This window comes from Rhamphochromis sp. 'chilingali', assembly GCF_963969265.1.
Source record: "Rhamphochromis sp. 'chilingali' genome assembly, chromosome: 22".
Lineage (NCBI taxonomy): Eukaryota > Metazoa > Chordata > Actinopteri > Cichliformes > Cichlidae > Rhamphochromis > Rhamphochromis sp. 'chilingali'.
In genome coordinates, this window is record NC_137950.1 from 7,459,464 (window position 1) to 7,485,089 (window position 25,626).

A 25,626-nucleotide genomic window follows, 5' to 3' on the forward strand; every position below is an offset into this window, starting at 1 on the left:
TAATCACTACTGTCTCCTTTATAGTTGTTTTGATTGTTCGGAAGGTAGAACCATTCATGCATCGGTAGGAAAAAAGTCCAATACTTGTTTTTTTTAGGGGGGGTTAAAGATGGCTGCAGCAGATTCATGGATAGACCCTGTTAAATGGTCTGTGCCTAGATTATTCTGCAGGTCACAAATACAAAAAAGTAGTAGTAGAGATTCAGCTTACTGTTTACGTTCACTGCTGTCATCTTGGACTGTTAACTTTGGTTTGGAGGGGGTGCCCAGACTATCAGAAATCCTAGCTGGAAATTGTAATTAAGGGGACATTCCAGATAAAAATTCCAACTGGGAACTCAGAAGCTTGCATCTTAACCTGGAACACATTATAATTATAGCATCTGTTTTAAAAGGCTGTCAAACTGTCACATGTGAACAGTCTGTTGCATGACTCTTTATGTCATGTAACGGCTGTGTGGCAGATGGAGTGTGGAGCCAGATGGAGGACTCGGGAGGCAGGAATGAAGTTAGAAACTCAGCTTTGTTGCCAGTAACTCAGCAGCAGCAGATCAATCTGGAAACACAGAAACAGGAAGCAGGGAGACGCATGAACATGAGGGAGGATGTGACAACTAATCACAAATCTAATCACATAAGATAACACAAGGGAAGTAGACCTAAATACAAGACCCGGTGAATAACGATCACCAAAATAAAACAGGAAGAGAGGCATGACTGAAAGGCGAGACAAGATTAACTTGGCACAACTGAACTTGGAAAGAAGAAAGACAAAGGGACAAATGCAGAGACAAGAGTAGAGGAACTGAACAGAATACATAGTCTAAGGAGCTTGGAAAGAAAAGCGTCTTGACTTCTTTGAGTTGCTTGAAGACGTTTCACCTCTCATTCGAGAAGCTTCTTCAGTTCCAGGGTCAAATGGTGGAGAGTCTCAAATTTAAGTCCTAGGGGACTTTCTCCCAATAGGGTCATGAACCCCCTGTTGATCCTCTACCTAATCACACGAGCCAAGGTGTGAAAATGGGTGTAGGTCACAATCAGCCAAGGTTTCGAGTGATCCCGCTGTGAAACCTATAGCCCCACCCTATCATGTGATTTCCTGAGGTCAAATGGTCCAGGATGTGAGTGGGAATTAAGGCGTCTGAGAAGGGATCTCAAAACTGGATTAAAGATTGCAGACAGTTGGTGTGGTAAGCCGCCGCCTCTGTTCAAAGATGGCCGTTCACAGTGGACATAGATGGCTTGGTGATGAGAACCTTCACAGACAACAGAATACATAATCAAGATACAGAGACCCAATTTAAACACAACCTAATAAGTTAGACTTGAAGGCAAAATAGAAACAGAGACTGGTGTGAGGTATATTAAATACCATCAATAAAAACAGAAACATTATAGTTGATGATTCATAAAGGAAGCCCAAATACACAGACATTTAAAACCCTCGGTCTAAGACCTAAGTCCCTGCTAGTTCTGGGCTACCTGTCGCTGGAGATTTTGTAAAAACATTAGCAATACCCAGAAAGTTGATTTTGTTCATCTGGACGTTGTGTTTTCAATGGAGAATTTTCACCCATCCAAGTGATTTCTCTAACTGGCTGCAGGTTCTTTACAGTGTGCGCTGTTGTAACTCACTCGTCTTATTCATAAATTGTATAAAACCAGGGCAGTGGGCCAGTAAAGGTTCTTTTCATCTGCACTCAACTCACTGATAGGTGCAGTCTTTTTGTAGTATTGCCGGTATCAGTCTCTTGTTTCATTTTTATTTTGTTTCTGGCTAACTGAAGCTCCAAAGTTGGCGTTGTAATGATTTACACAATTCTCACTGGCGCTTGTGCCGACTAAACCCACTTAGTGCGAGGCAGGTATTCCTTGTAGAGTAGTAATGAAAGCGCCGACCATTCTCCCTATGACAGCATTCACCTCAAAATGATTTCTGAAGCTGTAAAATTGTTTTTTTTCTTCCCTGATTCCATCTCAGCTGGGGAGTCGTTCAGTTTGGCATTGGTGCATGCACTGAAAATAATTTCACCTTTGTGGATTTAGGGAGTAATTACTGAACAGTTTTAATGCATTTTACATCTTTTCATCTTGAAGATGTGAAAGTGTAATGACTTGAGTGTCTTAATGGATTTAAATGGATGTTTGTCATTTTATGTTTTTTAACCCAGTGTTATTTATTTATCTGCAAGTTAATGCACACAGAAGAAAACAAAGTATAGCCAGCATGTAGAATTAAGCATCGACTTTGGAACAGCTGGGACTCCGTTGGACGTTCTAAGGTTTGTATGGGGCCAGCATTTGCACTATGTAGCTCGGGGCTATATCCACAGAAGTGATCATTAAAATCTTAAAATCAATTCTGAAACATACCGGGAGCCATTGGAGAGAAGCTAGTATTGGGGCTATGTGATGCTCTATGTTGAAACCAGCGAGAAGCCCAGATGCTACATTCTGAGCTAAAGACGTTAGAGTCATTTTCCATTTATGCCCAAAAGCTGGAAGCCAGATCTCAAGAAAATAAAAGCATAAATGATTTTTTCTAGGTTAGGGTGAGACAGCATTGATTTAACTCTGCAGATGTGACTTATTTAAAGGAAAGAAGAATGGAAAACATTTTCTGTGCGTGTCCTGCAAAAATTAGAGCCAAATCAAACTCCTATATTTTCAGCAACAGGCTTTAAATTAAGAGACAAGAGACTCATAATAATCTAAAGAACTGTGATGCATTTTAAGTGCTTGGAAGAAGTGCAAAGAAAAAGGCTCGGTCTGATAGATAGATACAGTGATAGTTATTTTAGCAGGTATTTCATCTATGAGTATATTGTACAGTCTGACTAACGTTGGGATGAAGGACCTGCGATAGTGCAGTAACAGTCAGGGCTCCCACTGTCTCATGCAGGGGGTCCATAATGGACATCAGCCTTTTTTCACCCACGTCCTCTATAGAGCCCAGAGGAATGCACCAGACAAAGCTGGCTCTCTTCACCAGACTATTAAGAAATTTCCTGTCCCTCTCCATGCTGCCACCTCCACTGCAGACAATGGCATAAAAGATTGCAGAAGCCATCACAGTGTCATAAAAGCTCCCCAGTAATGTCCTGAACACCCCAAAAGACCTCAGCCTGCCCAGCAGATGGAGCCGACTTTAGCCCAAAGATGTCATTGGTTACCATGGGGCGTTTCTGTGCCGCATAAACTTCTGAAAATGGACTAAAGTCTCTTGAAGATGCACATGAGAGTTCACAGTGAAACTAGGAAAAATGGAAGTCTGAAATCAACCTGGAATCATTTTCAGTGGGCTTTTTTTACTTTAACAGACTGAACTAAAGCACATTTGAATCTTTTAGGATATTAGCGGAGAGTGGAAAGGCTTCTCAGGTATCTTTTCACATCTGATAGATGCACTTGATTTCTCAGCTGTCTTAAGTCATAAATCTCATGAGTAAGACACAAGTTTTGATTAAAATGTGTGAGCAGGAGGGGTCATAGATCCCTTATACACATGTCACAGATTGTAATATTTGGTAATAAATGGAGTTTAGTTTAAAAGTTACATTTAGTTGAAAGACTCTCAATAAAGTATTTGTTCACGCAAGAGATTTTCTTTAAGGTGAAGAATGTGAACCCCAAACACAAAACTATACAAACTGAATATCAAAAACAGCTACTGTCCATATACCAGTTATCCGATATTAAAAATTAAGTGAAATTCCACTTCCACTTCACTTCCAAAAAAAAAAAAAAAAAAAAAAAAAAAAATTAAGAGAAATTAAGCTGATGACATTTGTGCCGGTCAGGCAGTATTCCTTTATGACTGCAGATGACCTTTTTCAGTGGAGTCCATGCTGTGGTATGTGTCATTCTCAGGATGACGCCAGCAGCGTGACAGTGACTTTGATTCGGCCCCCATGCCCCAGAGTGCTTTTCAATGGGAGAGAAGAGCAAATATCTGCTTGAACCGAGTGACATTATCAAGGCCAACATGAGATGTTAACAGTATGTCTTTATGTTCAATTCTCAGAGAAGTTTGACAATGCAGTGGAATTAGGGTCAAGGTCAGCACTGCTTGTAATATATAACAATGTTATAATAAAGAACGACGAGACACACGAAGATTTAGAATCACATAAAAAATTCATCGAAAAAATTCAAGTATTCTGAGAACTATGTTTCGCCTAAATTAAACTTATCTCTGTTTAAAAGTTGAGCTTGGACATTAATCAGCAGATGCTTTAGAAAAATATTTCAAAGGAAAATACATTTTAGCCGGATAAAGAGAGCCCAGGGAGGACAATAGAAAAATACACTGAAAATAGATATAAATTTATTGGGCTGGCGTAGGATTTTGGAAGTTGGAACAAGTTTTGGAAATGAGGTATAAAATAGGTGAAACCTCATAATGGAAAGAAACAGCTGAGGTTCAACGTACCCTGTTTGACCCAGAAGTCCACCAGACACTGCTGACCTCAAAAGACAAGGAAATCATTGACAGCCTATTGATCACGTGAATGGTACCCGCAGAGAGAGCAGAAAGGTCAGGCTTTGTTCAGTTTGAAATACTACCTCTGAGTGCACAGTTACAGATACAAAGAAAAGTAAGAGCAAATGATTTCGACAAAACAATTTTCCGCATCTTCAAAAAAATTCCCCTGCGGGAACAACTTAACCTTCGGTGGTGGTGGAGTCCTGTCATGTAACAATTGACAAACAACCCTCCAAATAGTCTGGCTGAGAGCTATTTTTCTTTGGTGAACATACGAGTCTTTGTCCTGCTATGCTGCATTTATGCCGCTGCAATTTCAAGTTAATGAAGCTGCCAAGCTGGACTGAGTTAACAGAGAGGGGCAGGTAGGAGTTTTGGTCTCTGTCAAATCCAACTAAAGATTAAAAGATCTTGTTATTTATTTATTTATTTATTTTTTAAATAAAATTGAGAATCAAACCTTAAAACCATTAAATTAGATGTTATAAGTAAGCATTAAGAAAATAGGTGGGTAACCATGAACTGTAAATAAAAGATGGACATTGGCAACATGCGTACCATTTTGAAGCCTTGAGTTTGGCATAAAGCAGAATTCCGTTGTAGGCATTATTTCAGTGTTTGGCACTGAGCATGCCTGACATTTACGGGTATTTTTGCTGATGTAATTATCATTACAGCAACCTGTAAGCTAGCAACGCCAAGCTAAGCAGTTATCATGACTGAGCTACCTTCTTCTTCATTTTGATCTCAAATGACAAGCTGTATGACGTGGATGTGCAGATCCTGATTACTGGCTGTTGTTACCTTGGATTTTGGAGCTCAGAGTGACCATATATGAAGAAGATGGTGGTGTAAAATAGCTAATGTAAGCTATCTCTCTTAGCAAGGTTCATTTATTATATGGGCGCATTGCACAGATACCTAACAAATAGTGTTTAGACGTGAAAAAAAAATAACACCAGTGTTTTCCATAATATAAAATTACAAGAGAGGAGTTTAAAAAAAATCTTCCATGATTGTTATCAGAAGAGAAATTAAATTGAGAAACTGAAAGTGTTTTTCTAGTACCTTATAAACATGTAGTAACTCTAACATGAAAGCCTTTAGGGACTCATTGGCTTCTGAAACCAGCCTCAAGTGGCCATTTTTAGAACTGAGGAGGTTTTTGGCATTTTCACACTGACTTCACCTTGAGTTTTGTTAACTTGTAGTTGAATTAATTGGAATTATTACTCTGGTTGCCTATCAATCCTGTTTATCGGTTTTTGCGCATGCGCTACAATCAGCTGATTTTAGTTGCCGAAGCAGGGCATTTTACAGTGTGGATATGGGCATTACTTTTAATTTTATTGCATAAAAAGACAAGAGCACAATAGTAAAATGCAAACTGCATCCAGGACAGAAACAATTGTATTATGCTGCTAAGACAATTTCACCTCTTTGCAAGCACCTGCACAGACAGCAAGCTAATGCTAAGCTAGCCAAAGCCCAGAGTTACGCTAAATCTGAGTGAATGTTGAACCCAGCCCAGGACTGTGGCCAAGAGAGCCTTCATTTGTGAGCAGTGTTGAAGCCATCTGCTGCTGAACTTTATCAGGTAACAAACACATAAGCAGTCAGGCTGCAGCCTTCGTTTCTACAGAAGAATCACTGCTGCAGTGACTTTGAAGTGTCTTTGCGCTGGTTTTCATCTTTGACTTGTGCTTTTGGCTTTGTGTTCATACATTAATACTAAGAGGAAGATCATATGTGTGTCTTCATCAGGATAGGGATTTGTGTTGGCGTGTGAAATTGTAGCCTCGGGTTTATATTGTTATATTGTAATGGTAATTATGAGACAGTGTGTGTCAGGTCATTTTACACAGTACGGTGAAAACAATGTTATGTGGCATATAATGAATTCTTTTCTCCCTGGAGTAATTAAGTAACATACTGCATTACTTTTAATAAATTAGCTTTTTGTAATTTGAATAAAATATTACTTTTTTGAGTAATGACCCAACACTGATTACAACAAAGAGGAAATACATCCTACATGTGCACAAATTTGACCACACAACATGCAGTTAATTTGCACAAATGTACTGTCTTTGATATGCTGCTTAATGATGGTGGTAACTGTCAAAGCAGAGCGTGTGAGACCCCAATGAGAATCGATAAGGGAATTGATAAGAAATTCAATCGATGAGTAATATTACTAATGGAATCTGAATCGCTAAATTCTTAATGTATCCTGTCACATTTTTTTGCAACATTAATCTTTAAACCATCTCAAAAATGTCCCTCTGTCTGTATATTTTTATTCGGATCATGAACTTTCAGCAAGACAATCTGATTAAATACCAACCTTTACCACTGGGAGCTTTAAAGCCAACACTTGCTTTTAGGATATAAAACACTTGTCTCGATGAGAAGGGTTCCCTGTGACAAATACAAGATGAGAGTTCTTATCAGTGATGCTTTCGCTTTCTCATAAGAATGAAGTAATAGGTGAAAAACTATATACTCAGTCAGACAATTAGCACTAGGACTTTCTTGGATGAATACCAGTAATTCTTGGCTGTCTGACAGATTTTCTCTCAGGTACACATAAGCAATAAAGATGTCAAGTGACATTATGTAATCATGAATATATTGCCTCCAATGAGCCCTCAATAACACTTGCGCAAAGCACTCTCTGAGCCAAAACACTATAAACACCTCTGCAGTTATGTAATGTCTAGTACTACAGCATAAAGTAAAACAACTCCCTGAACTGTTAGTGAAACTCTTGTCCCTAACTTTGATTTCTGGCAATTTATCACAAATAAAACCTGTCATCAGGTATCTTTTAAATATACTATTGTATTTTTATGTAATTGCAGACAGTGGTTTATTTTAAAGGTGGGGTAAAGACAGACGAATGTTTGTTTAATTTCTTCCAGTTTTGGCTGGTAAAGAGCAAACCATTTAACCTGAAAACATGTAACAACGGTATCATTCACCAACAGCCAACATGCAGTCATTGTAAAAAGAAGGTAAACCTTCTGCCTGGTCGTTAGCAGGTCTTAAAATGAAATGTTGGTACTTATTTAACAAAAAGTTCAGGTGTGTGTTAATACAATGCCAATCAGGAAAGACATCAGCAATGCCCACAGAGAAGCCATTATTGCTGCTTAGAGTTATGAAATCTTTTCCAAGCAATCTGAGGTCCATCATTATGCAGCAAGAAAGATCATTCACAAGTACACATTCAAGGGAGTTCCCAGTCTTCCCAGAAGTGGATGTCTAAGGTCAGAATGTGCAATCCTCAGAGAAAGTGCAAAAAAAACCAAGATCAACATTTCAGCTACAGGCCTCAGTTTGCATCTTAAATGTTAAAGTTACTACAGTGCATTTAGAAAAAGACTGAACAAGTATGGCTTGCTTGCAGATGTTGCCAGGATAGAGATTCTTGCCTCGAAAAGCAACATGGCAACACAGCTTCAGTTCATAAAATTGTATCTGTATCTGGTCTTATGAGATCTCTGACTGTAATGCACAGTGCCACATTTGGCAAAAACCAAACACGGCACATCAGCACCTCATTCAATCAGTGATGATTCGGGCTTGTTTTGCAGCCACGAGAAGTGGGCACATTGTAGTCATTGAGTCGACCACGAACTGATCTGTATTCCGAAATACTCTAGAATCAAATGTAAGTTCATCTATCCGACACGCCGAAATTGGGTCATGCAATAGGAGAATGATTCGAAGCACACCAGCAAACCAATCACCTTGAAAAGAATCAAGGTGTTGCAATGGCCCAGTCAAAGTCCAGACCTTGGTGGGACCTGAAGTGGTAAATGGACTGGTTCTGATATAGCATTTTCTAGTCAACTTGAGCACTCAAAGCACTTTACACAGAATGTGTCATTCACCGAATCACTTTTTTTTACAACAATTTTGCACTTTGATCAACACCTCACGATCAACTTGAGGTAAAGTGGACGACCCAGGGATCAAACCATCAACCTTCTGATAAAAACACGTCCTAGTCTACCTCCACAGCCACAGCCATCCCACGTCAGCTAAAGAGTTAATGCACACAAACTTCAATGAACTGAAGCATAAAGTAGAGTGAACGAAATTCTTTATATTATGCCCAGATAGATAAAAAAATTTCAGCTGGATACATTATTTCTAATAATGATTACAGAAGGTAGAGTAAACGAGGCTAACCACAGCTGCTTTTTATTTTACCTTTATCAACATTTCACTTGATTTAAGAAAAAAAATATCTTATTAGTTGTGCTGCATCAACCGCCTAGAACATCATAGTGGTGCCTTAGCTTACTGGGAAGAGATAGTAACTTACTATATTTATCATATCTGGACATCCTTATACCTTATCACTGTGGGAGTCGGAGCATGATGGGATCCCCAGCACCTAAAAACAGCTCATTGATAAGGCTCATTTCTTCCCATGCACTGCCCTTTGCATGAGGCTGGGAGTCCTTCCAGTGGGAATTCAGATTATGTTGTTTCCCTCCTGACAAGCACAGGAGCCTAATTGAGATGGATGGTTCTAGATACAGAATAGCGTGGAAAACATGTTTTTTAGATTACTGAAACAGAAAACAAAAACATTCAGGGAGGGGATGGAGAGCGGAGTACGTGCTTTCACGTAGATGCCACACACATTGTAAAATAAAAAACAGAGCCTCATTATTCTTTGAGTCTTTGTGCTGCATTTGAAGGAAAAAAAAAAAAGCCGATTAGTTATTTTGCGAGTGTTTTACGCCAGAAAAATAATTTTAAGCCCAGGCTTTTACCTACTTTATACAGTCTCGTAGAAACGTGTTAAATCATTTGCTTGGTTGACGGTAAAATTCACTATGGAAATGTCTACAGTGGACTTGTTTTTGCTTTAAGAGATGAAAAACAAAAGTCAGGAGTAAATTGCAGCGAGCCTTTTTCTTTCAGTTACTACAACCCGTACACTCAAGCAAAATGTCTGTATTGTTTGTAGCCTTGCCTATACATGACAGGGCACTAATATATGTGTATTCTTTTAGGTGTACACACAGCACTGAATCTCTGTGACCTTGGACTGCTGCGAGCTTGAATCCATTTCTTGAGACAAGCCTCATTCATTGAAATCCATTCATTTGAATTATTATTCATATACAACTCAAGTTGAGGGACAAAACTGGCCTAGAGGGGAGATATGTGTGTGGCGAGTCCTGCTTATGGGTCTCTCTAGAGACACGCTTCATTTTCAGGGTATATTCAACAATATTTTTTATGTATAAAAAAATAACCTTGGATCCTTTATATGATCTACGCTCATTCTGCCATGACCTTACACACGTGAAAAAATAACACTTTTCTTTTTGTCAGAATTAAAGGAGGCGCCTGTTCAGTATTCCCATTTAAACTTTAAATTCTATCCTCATTATGTGAGGATCTTATCCTTTTTTCTTGTTGTTTTGTATCACAGTCGCACATATTTTCCCATGTAGGTCTTCACCTTTAACACTCACAACCTTAACATTCATCCAAGACCGTGCAATGTTCTCAATCTGGTTCAAATGCATTAAAAATGTTAACTGAGAAACTAGAGACGTCAGGATAATTTACGCATTTGTAAAAAGTGTTTTTGTAGCAGGAAATTGTTAAAGCACTTTTTACGTAAATCCCATTTTTGTGCTTTCCAAGAACACGGGAATGTCATAATTCTTGGCAATATCTGTTCGCTGTCTGTTCCACGAAATACTCAAACCCTGGATCAGCAGTGTCTTGTTAACATGCAAATTCTGGACAATTGTCAGTCCTGTTGCACAATCTGAATGGAATAAGAAAAAAAAAGCAAGAGGAGATTTAAAGAGATAAATCCATTGTTGAGAAATGAGATGAGGTATCAACAGGAAACGGGGGAGGTGGCCGAGGATAAAGAATAACGAGGAGGCGGCAATCAAGACAAAGACATAGGAAAGTGATGAGTAAATGCCTGACAGAAATGTAAATTGCCTGATGGAACCTCTCATCGTGTCATGGAAAAATGCACACACACACACACACACACACACATATATTTAGTATCTCTCAGGGGTCCCATCAATATTCTTTATTGAGAAACTGCTCTGGCAGTTTGCATCTGGTCTTAATTACACTTACAGGGTGATGGCTGGATCAGGCAGAGTGAAGAGAGCCAGTGAAAATAACTGCGGTCTGCCACTGTCTTAATCAGGACCAACACGCACACGCCGAACATGCACAAACACACACCAAACACCGCAGACCTATTAATTAGCGTGACCTTTGGTTGTGGTGAACGATGCATTGTAAATCTTGTTTCCTTCAGCACATTCAGTTTGAATGATAGGCCGATTGAACATTTCATTACATTTTGTCTGACCAATAAAAGCGTCCGGTCCTTTGGTTTGGGTCCATTGTTTTTGTTCTTCTTGCTTTTCACCATGAATGGTAAATATGAAAGTTTCAGGTTTAGTCTTGCAGAAAAACAGGAGTCTGTCTTTGTCCATAATTTGAAGCTCCCTGATTAACACTTTAATTCTGGCTTGTTTTCTGTGTCAGCTGCCATTGTATAGGCTGCTGTGGGCCAGGCTGTTACTGGCTGTGAGCGAGTGCTTGGTTTCATATTCAAGATTTAGCATGTTAATTAGTCATATTTTAGAGTTCCAACATAACGGATGGATGTGTTGGTTTCCCCATATACATCTTCTGTTATAGTCCAGATTCCCCTCTGTTCTTTAGCAGGCTGTTTACACTGAGTCTGCATTATTCATGGCCAACTGCTCCAACTGGCTGGAAGAATGCCACCGGGTTCACTGCCAGCCAATCAGACTACTACCTGGTAAATTTCCTTATGTCGTGTCTTTACTTGGTGTAAGGGCAGCACCTGGAGATGTCAGCTTGTATATATGAACCAGACTCTGACTTGACTGGGAAGGCTACCTTCTGTTGCACTCCTGAGACTGAAGCAGGATGTTTGAGAACCGGAGGGTCATGAGTGCAGTCAAATAGTCACGTTTGGGCAGGGATGCTCCAAAGTAAGTGAACTGACCCAGAAGGATCTCTATGGAAACCAGTATAAGAGCTGTTTGAATTCTGTAAATACCAAGGAAAGGTGCATCAAGTGCTTCCTTTATCATCTTTACCTTTACGATTGGATACAGAAAAACAATGCGGTCCAGTAATTCATAGCAACACACTATCCAACTATCATTTTAAACAATTAACATAACAGAAGCTGTTCCCATATAAAATATTGATAATTGCTAAAAAAGTTTTTTTAGACGACGTCATGGTTCTGGGTCTAGGACCCAGGTTTCACATTTTGAGTCTTACAGTGAACACCAGTGAGTACTGGTTATTATTGTGTGTTCCAAGGTAAGGCAGTGATTTTCAAATTTAACATAATCTTAATAAACAAACAAACAAATTATTATTAACAACAACAACAATAATAATGTTAATAATAATTCTCAAAATCCATGTCACAAAGTGCTTCCTTTTTTTCACCATCTGCAGCAAATTTAGTGATTTTCTCTGCAATTTGGAGCCATGACAGCTTTCACAATAACAGGTTGACCAGAGGGAGATATTTCTGGCACAGCTGAACTTTATAAGAATATAAAAAATGAGAATAAAATAAAAAGATAGCATATCATGCTGTGTTGTTAGAGAGGAAACCATTTTCAGGTTGCTTTTTTTGTCTTTCTTAACCAACGTTTGGCGAAGTCACAAAAAGATGAAGCTTTGCCTAAAAGTTGCTTTGCTACTGCAGCAAAACATACTGTATATTGTATATATATATATATATAAGGCTGGGATTATATTCCCATTACAGGTGCAAGGAGACTGTGGGCACAGTTATTCACATCATAGTACTTTGTTATCTGGTCGTAGGAAGCAGGTTAAATGGAAACCTCTGGAAAATTGTGGGTGAGCTTAAAAGTCTTCCTGGTGAGCACAAACTGGAGGATACACAGATACCCACATGGAGCCTTGCCTATACTGCAGGATGATGAAATGTACTCACTGACGTAGAAAACTTAATGCTGGCATAAGGAGGTTTTTGTAACATTTTTAGGAAACAATCACAAAATGACCCAGTGGAAAAGGAAGCAGACATTAAAAAGATCAGGAAAAAGAACGAGGGAAATAAAAACCCAAGAGCCACATGGAGAAGAGTGGAACAAAGATGGTGACATAGGCGGTGCAGAAACAGGAAATTCATTCAGAGACACAAAGGAAAAGAAACAATGTTTGTGTGATTAGAAGCTTTTGTGAAATTATTTGAGTAATATCAAAGCTTGCTGTGTTTTTACTTCGGTTTTGGCAAGTTAAAATATATTATTAGTTTCTTAGCGCTAAATTAGCCTGAGTGTTCATACAGTTTATGGAAGCAGCTTGTTAGCCAAACTTGCCAGCTCCAGTTCATGACTTAGCATTCCACCTTCTAGAGTAATGCAGAAAAGCTATAATGCTCTTTTATATGACCATTATTTTAATTATTATTATTCCATAAGCAGTGTTTTTTAACTGCCTTATTGTCATCTTATGTATAAAAGTTTATATTTTGATTTATTGAGAGACAGGATTGAATTCCTATCAAAAAAGTTCATCTTACATTAGATGAAGTGCCAGCATCTAGTGGTTACTTGAAAGAACTGTAACTCAGTCTACATGGTCAGCTGTGTGACTGTTTGTGTTACAGAAATGTGTAGTGCAAACTTTTCCCCTTCATGAACTCCACCACCCCAACCCACTCCTGCCTTGGTGTTCAGTGACTCATATAACCGATCTCTCAGTGACCTCCTCAGGGCCAACCTGCAGCTACTTTCCCATCCAGCAACCCTAAAGGATACAATCCACAAGAAACAGATGTCTCGTTTATTTAGAACTTTTTCTATATTTAACAATGTTGACAGACAAAATTGACAGGAGAAAAATATTCTTTATTTATTGACCTATTTATTGACTATGCTAGAAATCATGTTAGCACATCTGAATATTTTATTTAGACAACAAAACATCCATTTCAGAACAAAAAAGCCATCAGCTGTTTATAGTATTGCATTAAAACATTCTCTCTCTCTCTCTCTCTCTCTCTCTATATATATATATATATATATATATATATATATATATATATATATATATATATATATATATATATATATATATATATATATATATATATATATATATATATATACACACACATACATTTACGGTAGCCATGCCACCAAACTAATTGAGGACTGTTTTATGCCTTTAGGCCAACTCTGACACACCACTGCTGGTCAAGTCTTTCTTTGCCTTCAGCATTTCAAACATTTTGGCAGAGGTTCATTAGTTCTTAAAACTAAGCCGGCAGATACAAGTGGGTCTCAACAAGCAGGCCTGACATTTACAGGATGCCCTTCGAGGGACGGTTTCGGAGCAGACGGTCAAGTCAAGACGCTCAGTTTGCTTCACCTTAGAGGAGATGGATGAGGCAGAGATGGTGTTTTCGGAAGTGTTTGGAAAAAGATTAATGCTGCTTTTAAAATCAAACCTCGGCGGGGTTTGAAAAATGGTTACATTAACTGGTAAGATGATCGTTACAGAAAAATGTAACAAAACTTGGCGGTGATTATTTTCTTGGCACATAAATATAGTTAAGATACAGAGACTGAAATAAGCTTAGAATCAAGAAAGTTTCAGGCTAATTTTTTTTATTCATATAATTTATTCATTTATAAAACATCAGAAACAGAATGTGTGATTTTCGTGTGGTGTGACTGACATATTAATCTCATTCATACATACTGTATCATTGATGATTTTAAAATGTCTCTTTCTTTATATGTGCAAAAATGCTGCTTCTATGAATGAAGTGGTTGGCTCCTTCTGTGTATCTTCCACAATTTGTGTTTTCATGTTTTCTGGTTAAAGTTGAAGTAAAAGAGGGGGGGGAAAGCACTGTGAGCAAGAGGCGTTATTGTTGTTAACACGTGTTTTTGTTAACTCATAAAATGCATTTCACTAAGTATTCTTGGGATTGCCCAGCGGGAGTGCTTATGGAAAGATGTAGGGAGACAGTTAGCAGCTGGACGGCTTGAAATCTCCTCAGCCTTTCGTGAGCTGATTTGAATCTTTCTGCGGTGTGTTGGTGGCCGCTCTAATCTAACCGCTCTGATGACACGGCCGTGCTGGATTCCTGCACTCGAGTGCCGGGGTAACACATGTAAGCAATGTCTCAGTGTGTCACAGCTGGTGGAGGTTAATGTTAAGAATAGCTGTCAAAAAAATGAACGTTTAAAGACGCATGAAGTTTAAAAGCGGTCAAAGTGAAAGAGAGGTAAAGGGAGGGGGTGTGTGGTTAATCAAAGAATTACTGAGTGAAAGAAGCAATCAGGAAATATCACTGGTGTTCAAAGAAAATCCCCTGTTTTCATGTGTATGCATTTGCAGGATTCATTGGGATTGATAGATTATGCTGGTTTAAAAAATCCTGTTTTTGGATTACATCATAATTCAGACTGAGATGAAGAAACTCTGGAGGTTCCAGGTTTCCACCCAGGAGCGGGGTAAAGCATACATTTCCAGAATGACAAAACACAGAACAAACATTGGAAGTTTTCATATACCACACAGGCGTAATGTTGACTTTATGTAGTGATTTATGCATCTTTCACCTAGTTAAGGGTGTCTTTTTGTATGTCACCATTAAACAGAATAACATAGGTGCTTGCACACAAAAATGCAAGTGCGTGCTCATGGCCAGCCGAGTAGAAATACATTCATCCGATGCCTTCCTGCATGCACAGCCACTGGGACATAATCCAGCTGTGGGAGATGTGGAGATGCTATTTGCTGAGTGTGTACGTGCGTGTATGAGTTGGTGCTGTCAAAAGCATGTGACCCGTGTTATTCTGTTTACACTCCACCTGTCCACACTTCATCCCTGTTGTGCTACATTTTATTAGCTCTGCTGAAAAGCGCTATAGCAGGATGTGCATTAGAGCATTTCGTCTGAATTTTCTGAGCTCTCGGCTGACAAATTATACAACAGGTCTGAGTCAGACAGACACGTGATATTTAAACCAAGAGAGTGGTATGGAAATCATCTACTCACATTTAGTGACAGTGTCTGGTGTTTTCTGTTTTATCTTTATGCTTTTTAAGAAGTGTTTAAGCCTGCATTTGATATAGTGGTGAATAGAATTAACCCTTTAAAGTCGCAGCTCAATGCACAGTCAGAAAGGCATCAAATCCACACACCCAAGGCTACAAGCTTGAGCATAAAATGTACATTTCAAGTGGAGAAGATTGAACAAAAAAATAAAAAAGGGAAATTTGCCAAGCTAGGCCATGTTTGTGAAAAGTGTAAACCCGGTGTATTTTTTGTAGCTGCAATTTACATAAATGCGTCAGATGTAGGCAGTCATAAAGCTCTTGTTTTCCAACAAAGTGATGCTATTATAAAGATACACTCTCTGCACGTGTCTGTGATTGCTCCAGTTCAAACTTGGCTGTCCAGAATGGGCAAAATGGGTTGTTACAGCACATCCAAATTTGTCACAGAAAACCAAAGACGAGAAAACTACAGTGAAACTTGTCCAGTTGTCCTTGTGACGACTAACTTTTGAGTTTTGGGCCATCAGCTTAATGGAATGTTGGAAGAATTTTAACAGTTTGGATGACTGGGTTAAAGCTGTTTCAGGGTTACAGTTGTTACAGTTAGAGATTAGTTCAGCCCAGGGTAGCTGCATTAATGCATTAATGTCAATGAATGCCCACTCAAAGAAAAGCAATTAACATATCTGTGTATGTACGTATGCCTATCCCCCCTACACACAGAGTGGAGCAGTCAGCAGTCCGTCTAGTGCAAACACTGGTAGCAGAGAACAACTTTTAGTCAAAATATGAGAATCGCTCATCCAAATGATCTGAAAGTCAGCACTTCACTTACTCGGGTTGTCAGCAGAAAGCCAGCCAAGTTTAACTCGGATTAGGCAAACAATTGTGGAAATAAACAAAGAATATTGTGGCTGCACATACAGTGATTTCCTAAGTCATTGTAGGTACCTGCAATGCATTATTGGAGTAACTAAAAAGAAAGAAGTCCAAAAGTACCGTGCAGTGCATCATAATAGGAAGGGAATTAAAATGCAGCCAGTATTCGTTTGGCTTTATGGGGTACTGGTGCCATCACACACAACTGTGTCATTTAGGTTCTGCTGGTCAGTGATGCACTGCATGCTGGAAGAAGACTTGGTGATGGGGCAGAGTAGGGTGCGGAAGTGCCTCCTGAAGGTGTCAGAGAGGCAGGCGTAGAGGATGGGGTTCGCGCAGCTCCATGAGTAGGAAAGCAGGACCACAAACTCGAAAGCCCTGTAGAAGGTCACGGCGTAGCTGTTTTGGTATGGAGAACAGAAGTTGAAGGTGTAAAACGGCAGCCAGCACAAACCAAACACAACCACCACCGCGACCACCATTTTGGTGACCTGTTGCTCCAGCTGCTGGCTCTCCAGGGTCACCGCTGAGGTTCGGAGTTTCTGACCCCACAAGGCGAGCAGCATTGCCACGTAGAAACCTGTCATAACTGTAAATGGTAAAGCGAAACCCAAAATAAAGGTGTAAGAGAGGACGCCAAGCCACCGGGCGTCGGAGCCGAGATCCGGCGTACAAAAGCCGTGATCGGTCGAGAAGTGAAGCGCCATCGGGAGGATGGTGAGGAGGGAGAACAGCCAGAGGAGGGATGAAACAATCTTGGCACAGCGTGGGGTCCTCCAACGGGCAAAGCGAAGTGGCTCCACCAGCGCCATGTAGCGGTCGATGCTCATCACCGTCAGGCAGAAGACGCTGGTGAACTGATTGATGCCGTCCAGCACCATGACAGCTTTGCACGCCACATCTCCAAAAATCCAGCGGTTCATGAAATTCTGACTCGCTATAAAGGGAAGACCAACCATGAATAGTCCATCGGCCAGCGCAAGGTTGAAAATGTACACTGTGGTTGAAGAGGACAGCTTGTCAAACTTTAAAATGGCGACGATAACGAGCGCGTTTCCAGCTAGCCCCATGACCCAAACCACCAGGTAGAGAAAGGCCATCGTGATGCCGAAACCATCTAGATTTCCCTCCCAGTAAAATTCCCGATCCACTAAGGACTGATTGTAGTCATATAAAAATGAGGCATTCATTGTGACTCCAAAGGCTGATCAGAAAAGGAACACAAGGGCACAAAAGTGACACTTCGAACAGTCACTGCGGAGGGTGGATGAAAATCTCAGCTTCTGTTTAAATTCCTCTGCACGCAGTTCAAGAGTCACCTCTTGACTCTCTGCTGTGGAGGTTCTCAGAGGGCGATGAGTAAACAACTCAACCGAAAGAGAAAAAAAAAATCAAACTTCCAGACTTGAGAAGTGCCAGGCTTCAGAAACTCATCAACTCCCCTCTTCCAGTTAGTCGTTACTTCCTTTTATCCTCTGGCACAAATAACTGCAAAAGTTTATTCCTTTGTGGTGGAGACGGCACGCGGCTCCCTCACATCACACACACACTAGCATGAAACAGTGGTGTGCAGCAGTGTGGAAACAAGCAGGACAGCAGCTCACACACTTGCCTGACCACTCTTTCTCCCTGGGAGCCCTTTTATATCTCTTCCACCCCTCACTGTGCTGGGAGTGTGCCACCTCCCCCCCCTTCCTCCCCTGGTTCATCACTCTCCAAAGATTGTGATAAACTCCAGCTTGGCTCTGCCTCCCCCGGTTCCTCTGCTGTAATGCTGTTTCCAAGGTAAACCCATGCTCCCATCTGCTACAATACTTTTGTTTTAATAACTTTTTTTTCTGTCTTCACTCCCTCTTCATTTCTATTTACCTCACCAACCCCTCCCCCCTTCCACCATCTATTTTATCCACCTCTCTTTTCTGCCTGCACAGTTCAGCGGGGGAGGGGGGTCACACGAGCAAAACCTAAACAAGCAAAGATAATAACAACCAGCTCGTTGCCTGCGGCCATCCACCTCTGCAACCCAGACCGAGTAAATCTGCCGACAGGAAACAGAAATCAGGGCTTTTGTTTTTTGACATTTGACACGGGATGCTGCAACTTCTTTTTTCCCTTTCTTTATCCTATTTCTATGCTCCTCCAACCCTTTTTCAAACTACGTAGAAGTGGGAAAAAGGTGACAATGAAAAAAAAGTAAGAAAAGGTGGTGAAGAGAAAGAGGTAGGAGGACAAGGCAGAGGTCGGCAGAAGAGTACTGACCTTTGTTCTGTTGTGGTTCAGCCACGCATAGCTGAAATAACCCTTTGAAATTCCTCCAGCACGTTGCGCCACCTACCATCAACACCAGAACCGGATTTCAATCAAAACTAGACAAGGACACTTATCAGCTCATCTATCAGCTCATTCGTCAGATTTCCCCTGAGATTTCTCCGAGACGTACCGCCTGTCTGTCATTTAAACTGGTTCCAATTAACTGCAGAAAAAATGCTTTTGTTGTTTGAACTCATGATTAGGTTCTGGCTTAATGTCTCCCCAGAGACTGGCACTTCACAGAACAAAGCCTCCCTCTACGCCCCGACCAAAGCCTTCTGCCTTCTTAAAAAAACACCCCTTGTTTCAACGGTGCTAAATTTGGAGACGTTTGACAGGGTCGTATTTCACAAGCTGCGTTTCACTGACATGTTTAAGTGGACATGTTGACATTCCTCACTTTTTAAATGAAAGTGAGGAAAAGAAAAAAATGTTAAATTTAGTCATCTCAGTTTAGGATGAGAGCAGAAGAAAAACTGCTGAATGGAGACAGAAAATCATTGTAGGATTACTAATGAGAAGCAAAGCACCATCCATATGTGTGACTAATCAGACAGATTTACAAAATGAAGTGGAGGATTATAATTATTTATTAAGCAGTTTGTAGATTCAAATTTTTACCTTTTAATATAGGTGAGTAATAGCAAAAAAAGTGTTCACATAATCATAATAGGCCACAAGTGATTTAGCAAGTGTCTTATTTAGTAATTGAATAGTTATGATACTCACCCCACATTTACTCCCATTGAGGGACGTCACCTTAAACAATACTTCTAATGCCTTTCAATACTAAACTTAAGATTATTTTTTTTTAGTACCATAGGAATCATAAGCAGTGTATGTGCAGAGGTTGCAGTTCTGAACTTGATGACAACAGCATATCTCCTTACATTCTGAAGAAGAAGCATTTCTACAAGAACAGGAAAAACTACAAATGGCACACAAAACTACATGTGGAAGAAAGCAGCTAGTTCAGTCACTCATTGATTAGAATGGCAGAAAGTGTTGAATAAATACTTTACGTTGTTATCCTGAAATGCACATTCACATTTTTGAGACATTTTTCTGGCGTTGCTGATGTGAAACTAAAGTCAGAATTCTGAGATAAAAGAATTCCGAGAAAAACGTCAGAATTCTAACGCAAATATTTTGCCAGTGATATACTGATGATTAGCACATATTATCAGGATATAATGAGAAGTCTGTGAAGGTTCTGAGTCATCCAGGTCATCGTAGTCAAAGGAGCTTGCAAAGAAAAGCGTCTGGACTTCTGAAGAAGAAGCTTCTCGGATGAGAGGTGAAACTTCTTCAAGCAACTTGAAGAAGTCCAGACGCTTTTCTTTGCAAGCTCCTTTGATATAATGAGAAGATAACTTTAGATTTTCAGAAATTTAATAATGAAGGAAACTGTTACACAAATCTAACTGTATGAAAGTTACCAAACTCATTCATGTTTATCACATAAATCAGGACTATCTGTAGTGATCAGTCAGGCTGAAGAAGTCACTTGGATGAGTGATGAAATGCTTTTCCCAAGTCCAAATGAAAAGAATCAGCTTTCTGGGATCCATCGGGCAGTTTGCCAAAGTAAAAGGTGAAGGTTGAGTAGTCACGGGACTACCAGCAGCTGCAGGAGTTAGCATGTGTGAATAGTGAATATGTTGCGCTAATCTGGCAGACATCAAAACATTTTATGCAATCTATGAACAGCTTGACCTGCTGTTAGCACAAAAATACATCCTCTGTGGGCTTTGTATATCTTCAGCAAATCTGATGGTAGCTCTCAGTCAAATTGGTGGCATCCATACTCTGAGTATCGTGGCTCTTTGCTCAAAATTCCATGTGGGTTCATTTTCTGTGCGCAAGCAACAGGCGGACAAATGTTCCACGGAGCCGTGCTGCTAGAGTTACTAAAAAAGACTCAAATAAAGCACAGAGACCATCTGCAGCGTGCATGCAAGATCTAATTATTCCAGTAAACTATGAGTCAGACAGTGATACTGCATTTTTTACATTGTTATTTCATAAGACAATAAGTAAAAACTCTTACAGATGGAATAGCATGCTGCACCAAATACTTTCAGCATGCTTGGAAAAGAGAGGAAGCCAATAGAAAAATCTGGAAACTCCACATGATTTATTGTCTTGTTTATTGTTTGTGAGTACCAGGATATGTTCATCCTGCTTTTGTTTCCCAGAAACAATGACTAAACATCTAGCGTCATTGACGAGTTATGTAAATCTGTAGCTTTTGTAATTGCAACATAGAAATTTAAAATATTTGAGGGAATATTAGTCAGGGGCTTATCTTGTCTAGGGCAGCATTTTGAGAGTTCTTTCCTAAAACGTGGTGATTTGAACTATTCCCATTCCCGTTTTCACACGCAAAACTACCCTAGAAATACCTGGCATGCTGTCTCTTTGGCATGTTACCAATATGGAGTGTTTTGAAGTCATTTTAGCATAAAAACTGAAGAGATCAAACACCTCAGAAGGAAAACTGAGTATTTGATGTCAGTTCTTGAGAATCGAAGAACGATGGCTGCTTTCTTTGACAGCCATCTTGCACAACAGATGTTTGATCATCCTGAAAGAACCGAAATTAGTGGACAAGGAGTAACAAGGCCTTTAAAAAGATAACAACCCACCTGAGACACAGGACATCATGCATTTGTTTGATGAAGAGCTCATGGCCTCGACTTTCCACTACAAGCCTGTTTGCATATTAAATTATGATGTTTTGCCACATATATAGCTTTTGTAACTGGGTCTTTATTTTGTTTCTAATAATAATGGATTATTTTTGCATTAACTAAATCATTCCACAATGCAACCACATGACAGTTAATAAGTAACAGCAGAACCCTAGACATGCACACACAGTACTAAATGTAATGTAACGTACTGAAGTGAACTTTATCAGCTGATGATTTCCAACATCGCAAAGTTACTGAGTTTTATCAACTGCCAGCACTGAAAGAAAAAAATGCATCCCTCAACTAACAGGCTAATAAAACAAGATGGTTAAAGCTTTAAATGCCTGAGCCCCCACTGGGGTTGTTAAATACTGGAAAACAAAAAAAACACATAGGGTCCTCTTAATTGTCAATTTACGTGGTTTGGTGGGTATGAAACATAAAAGAGCAAGACTGATGACTGATCCGTTAATAATTCACATCACAGTGAGAAGCGTTATATGGTCAGGGATTTGGCGCTCACGGAAGATTTTAAGAAATTCTGTACTAAAAAGCACAAAAACCCCAATCAAAGGTCAGCTTACCTGGGAATTCCCAGAGATGAGAGTGGCAACTTAAAGGAAAAGCAACATCAACATAATCTGTTTCTTTTCAGAAAAGCAAAGATCCCAACATTAATTAAGGCAGAGGTAGCAAACATGAAGCCGGGTGACCAGCATTGGCTCAACAAAGACTGCAATCACATCACAATGGACGGCATTGAAAGATGTCAGGGATGGCAAAAAGTATACGACTTTTAAATGTTTTTTCATAAACACCTTTGTCCTACTGATTAAGATCTCCCCAAAGACATTTAAAGTACAATAATAAAGTAATAGAGAAACAATTAAATGACAGAAAAGCTCCTGTTTTTTCACTATCTGCTTAGAAATGTCTGTTTTTTTCACATTAATCATAATAATAAATAAAACAAATGAATAAATAAAAAATATTTAAAAATAAAATAAGTGATTTTGTATGATATAAAAAATAACTTTCCGCTGAATACTTACAGGACAATTTGTGAGACTTTTATTTTGTAATTTTCCACATCTATTACTTACAATTTAAGCCCCAAGAGTCATGCTGGCAGATTTCTTTCAGTAACACCATTCCTTTATCATGCAGGAAAAACTGAGGCACACTGTTGAAATTGCACTTCTTTTTCTTACATTTAGATATCTCTGGGATTGAATGTGCAGTTAAACTACTCTACTATGACAGAAATGGGAGTTTGGTCTGTCCCATTTAAAATGATGTGAAATTAGTTTGAAATTCATGAATTAAGACATTTGGAGCCTTCAGAAGTGACAGCACAGTACACAGTTAAAGAAAGTGTTTATTACCAGTAAACATCCTGCATCTGCAAACATTATTTTGCATATGATAGATTTTAACATTCCATTTGGTTGGGTTGTTTTTAAGTTGATTCATTAAAAATTGTATCCACTTTTTGTTCCATTTACTGATGTTTTGTAGGTAGAAAGTTCATTTTTGACCCTTTTTTACAAAATATCGCTAAATACAGAATACATGAAGCCTTTAAATTAGACCACAAACTCACCGGGAAAATGTTTACCGAGTCGAGAACTTAAGCGAGAAGTTGATTTGTTGTCTCGTGACTTTCACTTGAGCCTCTTGCAGCTAGCTTGTTACACATCTCTGACCTTTTAAGAAAGTATCAATCTTGGTCAAGCCATGACTGATGAAGATTAGAATTGTGCCATTAAGATGGACAAAAGACCTTAGTGTGCACCTGTGCATTCAGGTGCCAAACCTCAATTCCTGAGTCCTATTCAAACCCAGGCTACAGGGTTGACATTTGAACTCTATCCAGGAAATTTTAAATAAAACCTCGGACCAAAAAATAGATGTTCCTCAAGACTTACATCCAAGGTCATATATAAAGTTTTGTTACTGATATTGTCATCTCTTTAACTTAACTATATATGTGTATTTATACACACAAGCCTGCTTAATTCACTTTCTGAACATCTTTATCTTGTTTTTTTCTAAAAAGACTAAATTGACGGCACGTCAACAAGAAAACCAACTAGACATAACTACTTGATTCTTCCACTTTATATTTGGGTGAATGTGACAGACTGCATATCAGTTTGACATAAATACCATGATCTCACCAGCAAGTTTGCTTTGACTTTGGCATTTTGGATAAAAAATCTATTTTTCTGAAGCCTGACATGACAAGACATGCAGTGGATTTGACTAAGAAGCTGACAACAACATGCATTTTATCAATCATATGATTGTAATTCCTTCCTCTAAATAGGACCGTGAGTTATGAGATGAACATAATGCTTGACTGAAACTTGTCATGGAGACATCAAACTCACTTTGAAAATGGTTCCTGTGGTTAGAAATCACACAAGTTCTTTTCAAACTGTCCAACTTGCATTTGTGTAGCAACTTGTTATGCAAGTTTCACTTTTCAAGGGAGCATTAATCTAATTTTAGGGCATTTCTGAGTAAGATTAGACTCAGTTTTGAATTGCACCATTGGACTAAGACACACAAAAAGTCTTCAGTGGGCAGCAGTATATTGGCATGCCATCTTTGATTCCCTGACCAGTAATTAAACCCAAGCTGATGCACTGAGTGAGCTGCATTATAGCCATTAGCCCATCAGGGACCCACTACATCAGTGCTTTGAGTACCCTAAATGACTGACTTTTCAAAAGCACTGAATCACTTGAGGAAGTGTTAAACAAAATTTGTGACCATCAAATAACTGGTTTTCAGGGTTAACAACAAGAACAATTTTAACAGATAGTCCTTGATATGTCTTTAACTTATAGTTGTTAACCTTTTGAAGAAAACATTGAATGTTGTGGAGCTGTCCAACTCACAGAAACACATGAATCCACTGTCTTACACATACTCAAGATATGAGGACTGAGGAATATTAGTCTCAGCATTAATTTCTGCCCACTCATGAGTGGGTATCAGTATAGTGCCAAGCATCACTCTCTGACTGGGAATTGAGCCTGGGCAGCAGCGATGAGAGCACCAAATCCTATTGAGTAGAGGATCAGGGACCAACTAAATAAGTGTTTTGAATATCAGAAATTGCTGATGTTTTGAATGTACTCAATCGCTGGCTGATTCCTGGGTTCTGATGATGGTTCTGAATCCCCACTTTAGCACTTTTGCTGCAGCTTTCTCCTCATTCTTAAATTGGAAAAATGCACATGGACCCAGTAGCAGTACACAGCCATGCCCTAAAGTATACCCTGCTTTATTATTCACTTTGCTTGAAGTAAGGCCATGGTTTAATAAATGGGCATAATTCTTTGTTCAATAAGGCTTGAAACTAAAGACTGAGACCACAAATGCACTGGGAAACAAATCAAGTAAGAAGTTGATTCATTTCCCCAAAGACTTTTGTAATCCTATAATCTTAGGTCTTTTTGCAGCCATCCAAGCCAAAATGTCAGTGTTCTGCCAGATAAAAAGGTGCATGGAATGAAAATCTATTTAATTAACTGAAACCTCATTTGTGAAAAAGCTTTAAGAAAGAAAGAAATGATCAAAGAACTGAAGAAGGCTCCAACACTTTAATAGAAGTTAGCATGCTGCTGTCTAACTACTGCCTGTGTTCTAAATCCCCAGAAACTAAACATGTTAGACCTCTTTGACTTTACAAATGACACTTTTTGCTAAATTATTGAATCGGCCAATCACAAGGCAGAAATTTGGCTTGTTTAAGCATGTAGTCATGGATCAAGATGATTGAAGTGACTTTGAATGTGACATGGTTGTTGGTGCCAGACAGGCTAGTCTGAGTATTTGAGAAAATGACAGAGTCCACCAGTGTTGGTCAAGTTACTTGAAAAAAGTACCGTATTTCCCGGACTACAAAGCGCACCTGAATATTAGCCGCACAAGCTAAAAATCAGGGGAAAATCCTGTTTTGTACATACATTAGCCGCACCTGACTAAAAGCCGCAGGTGTTTCAATGTTGACTTATCATATGTAAGAGAATATGCACAAAGGGAATTGTCAGGAAAGAGATGGCTGTTTGGAGACACACCCCTTTTATTAATATTTTGAAAAACAAGTTATGGGTACATATTTGCACATGT

General features: G+C 39.2%; 2 protein-coding genes across 2 annotated transcripts in view; both read right to left on the reverse strand.

Annotated features, from left to right (window-relative positions):
* LOC308390707 (somatostatin receptor type 2-like) overlaps positions 1 to 19,000 on the reverse strand; it is a 38,971-nt gene extending 19,971 nt beyond the window's left edge. Inside the window, exon 1 of the mRNA XM_080872957.1 lies at positions 18,737 to 19,000. The gene's annotated coding sequence lies outside the window, so the exon portion shown is untranslated. The remainder of the gene's footprint in view (positions 1 to 18,736) is intronic.
* Positions 13,700 to 18,164, reverse strand: LOC308390709 (somatostatin receptor type 2). Its single transcript, XM_080872961.1, has one exon. It carries the CDS (start codon positions 17,665 to 17,667, stop codon positions 16,654 to 16,656), a length of 1,014 nt encoding a protein of 337 aa, XP_080729087.1. The 5' UTR covers positions 17,668 to 18,164; the 3' UTR covers positions 13,700 to 16,653.
* Positions 19,001 to 25,626: the final 6,626 nt, after the last annotated feature.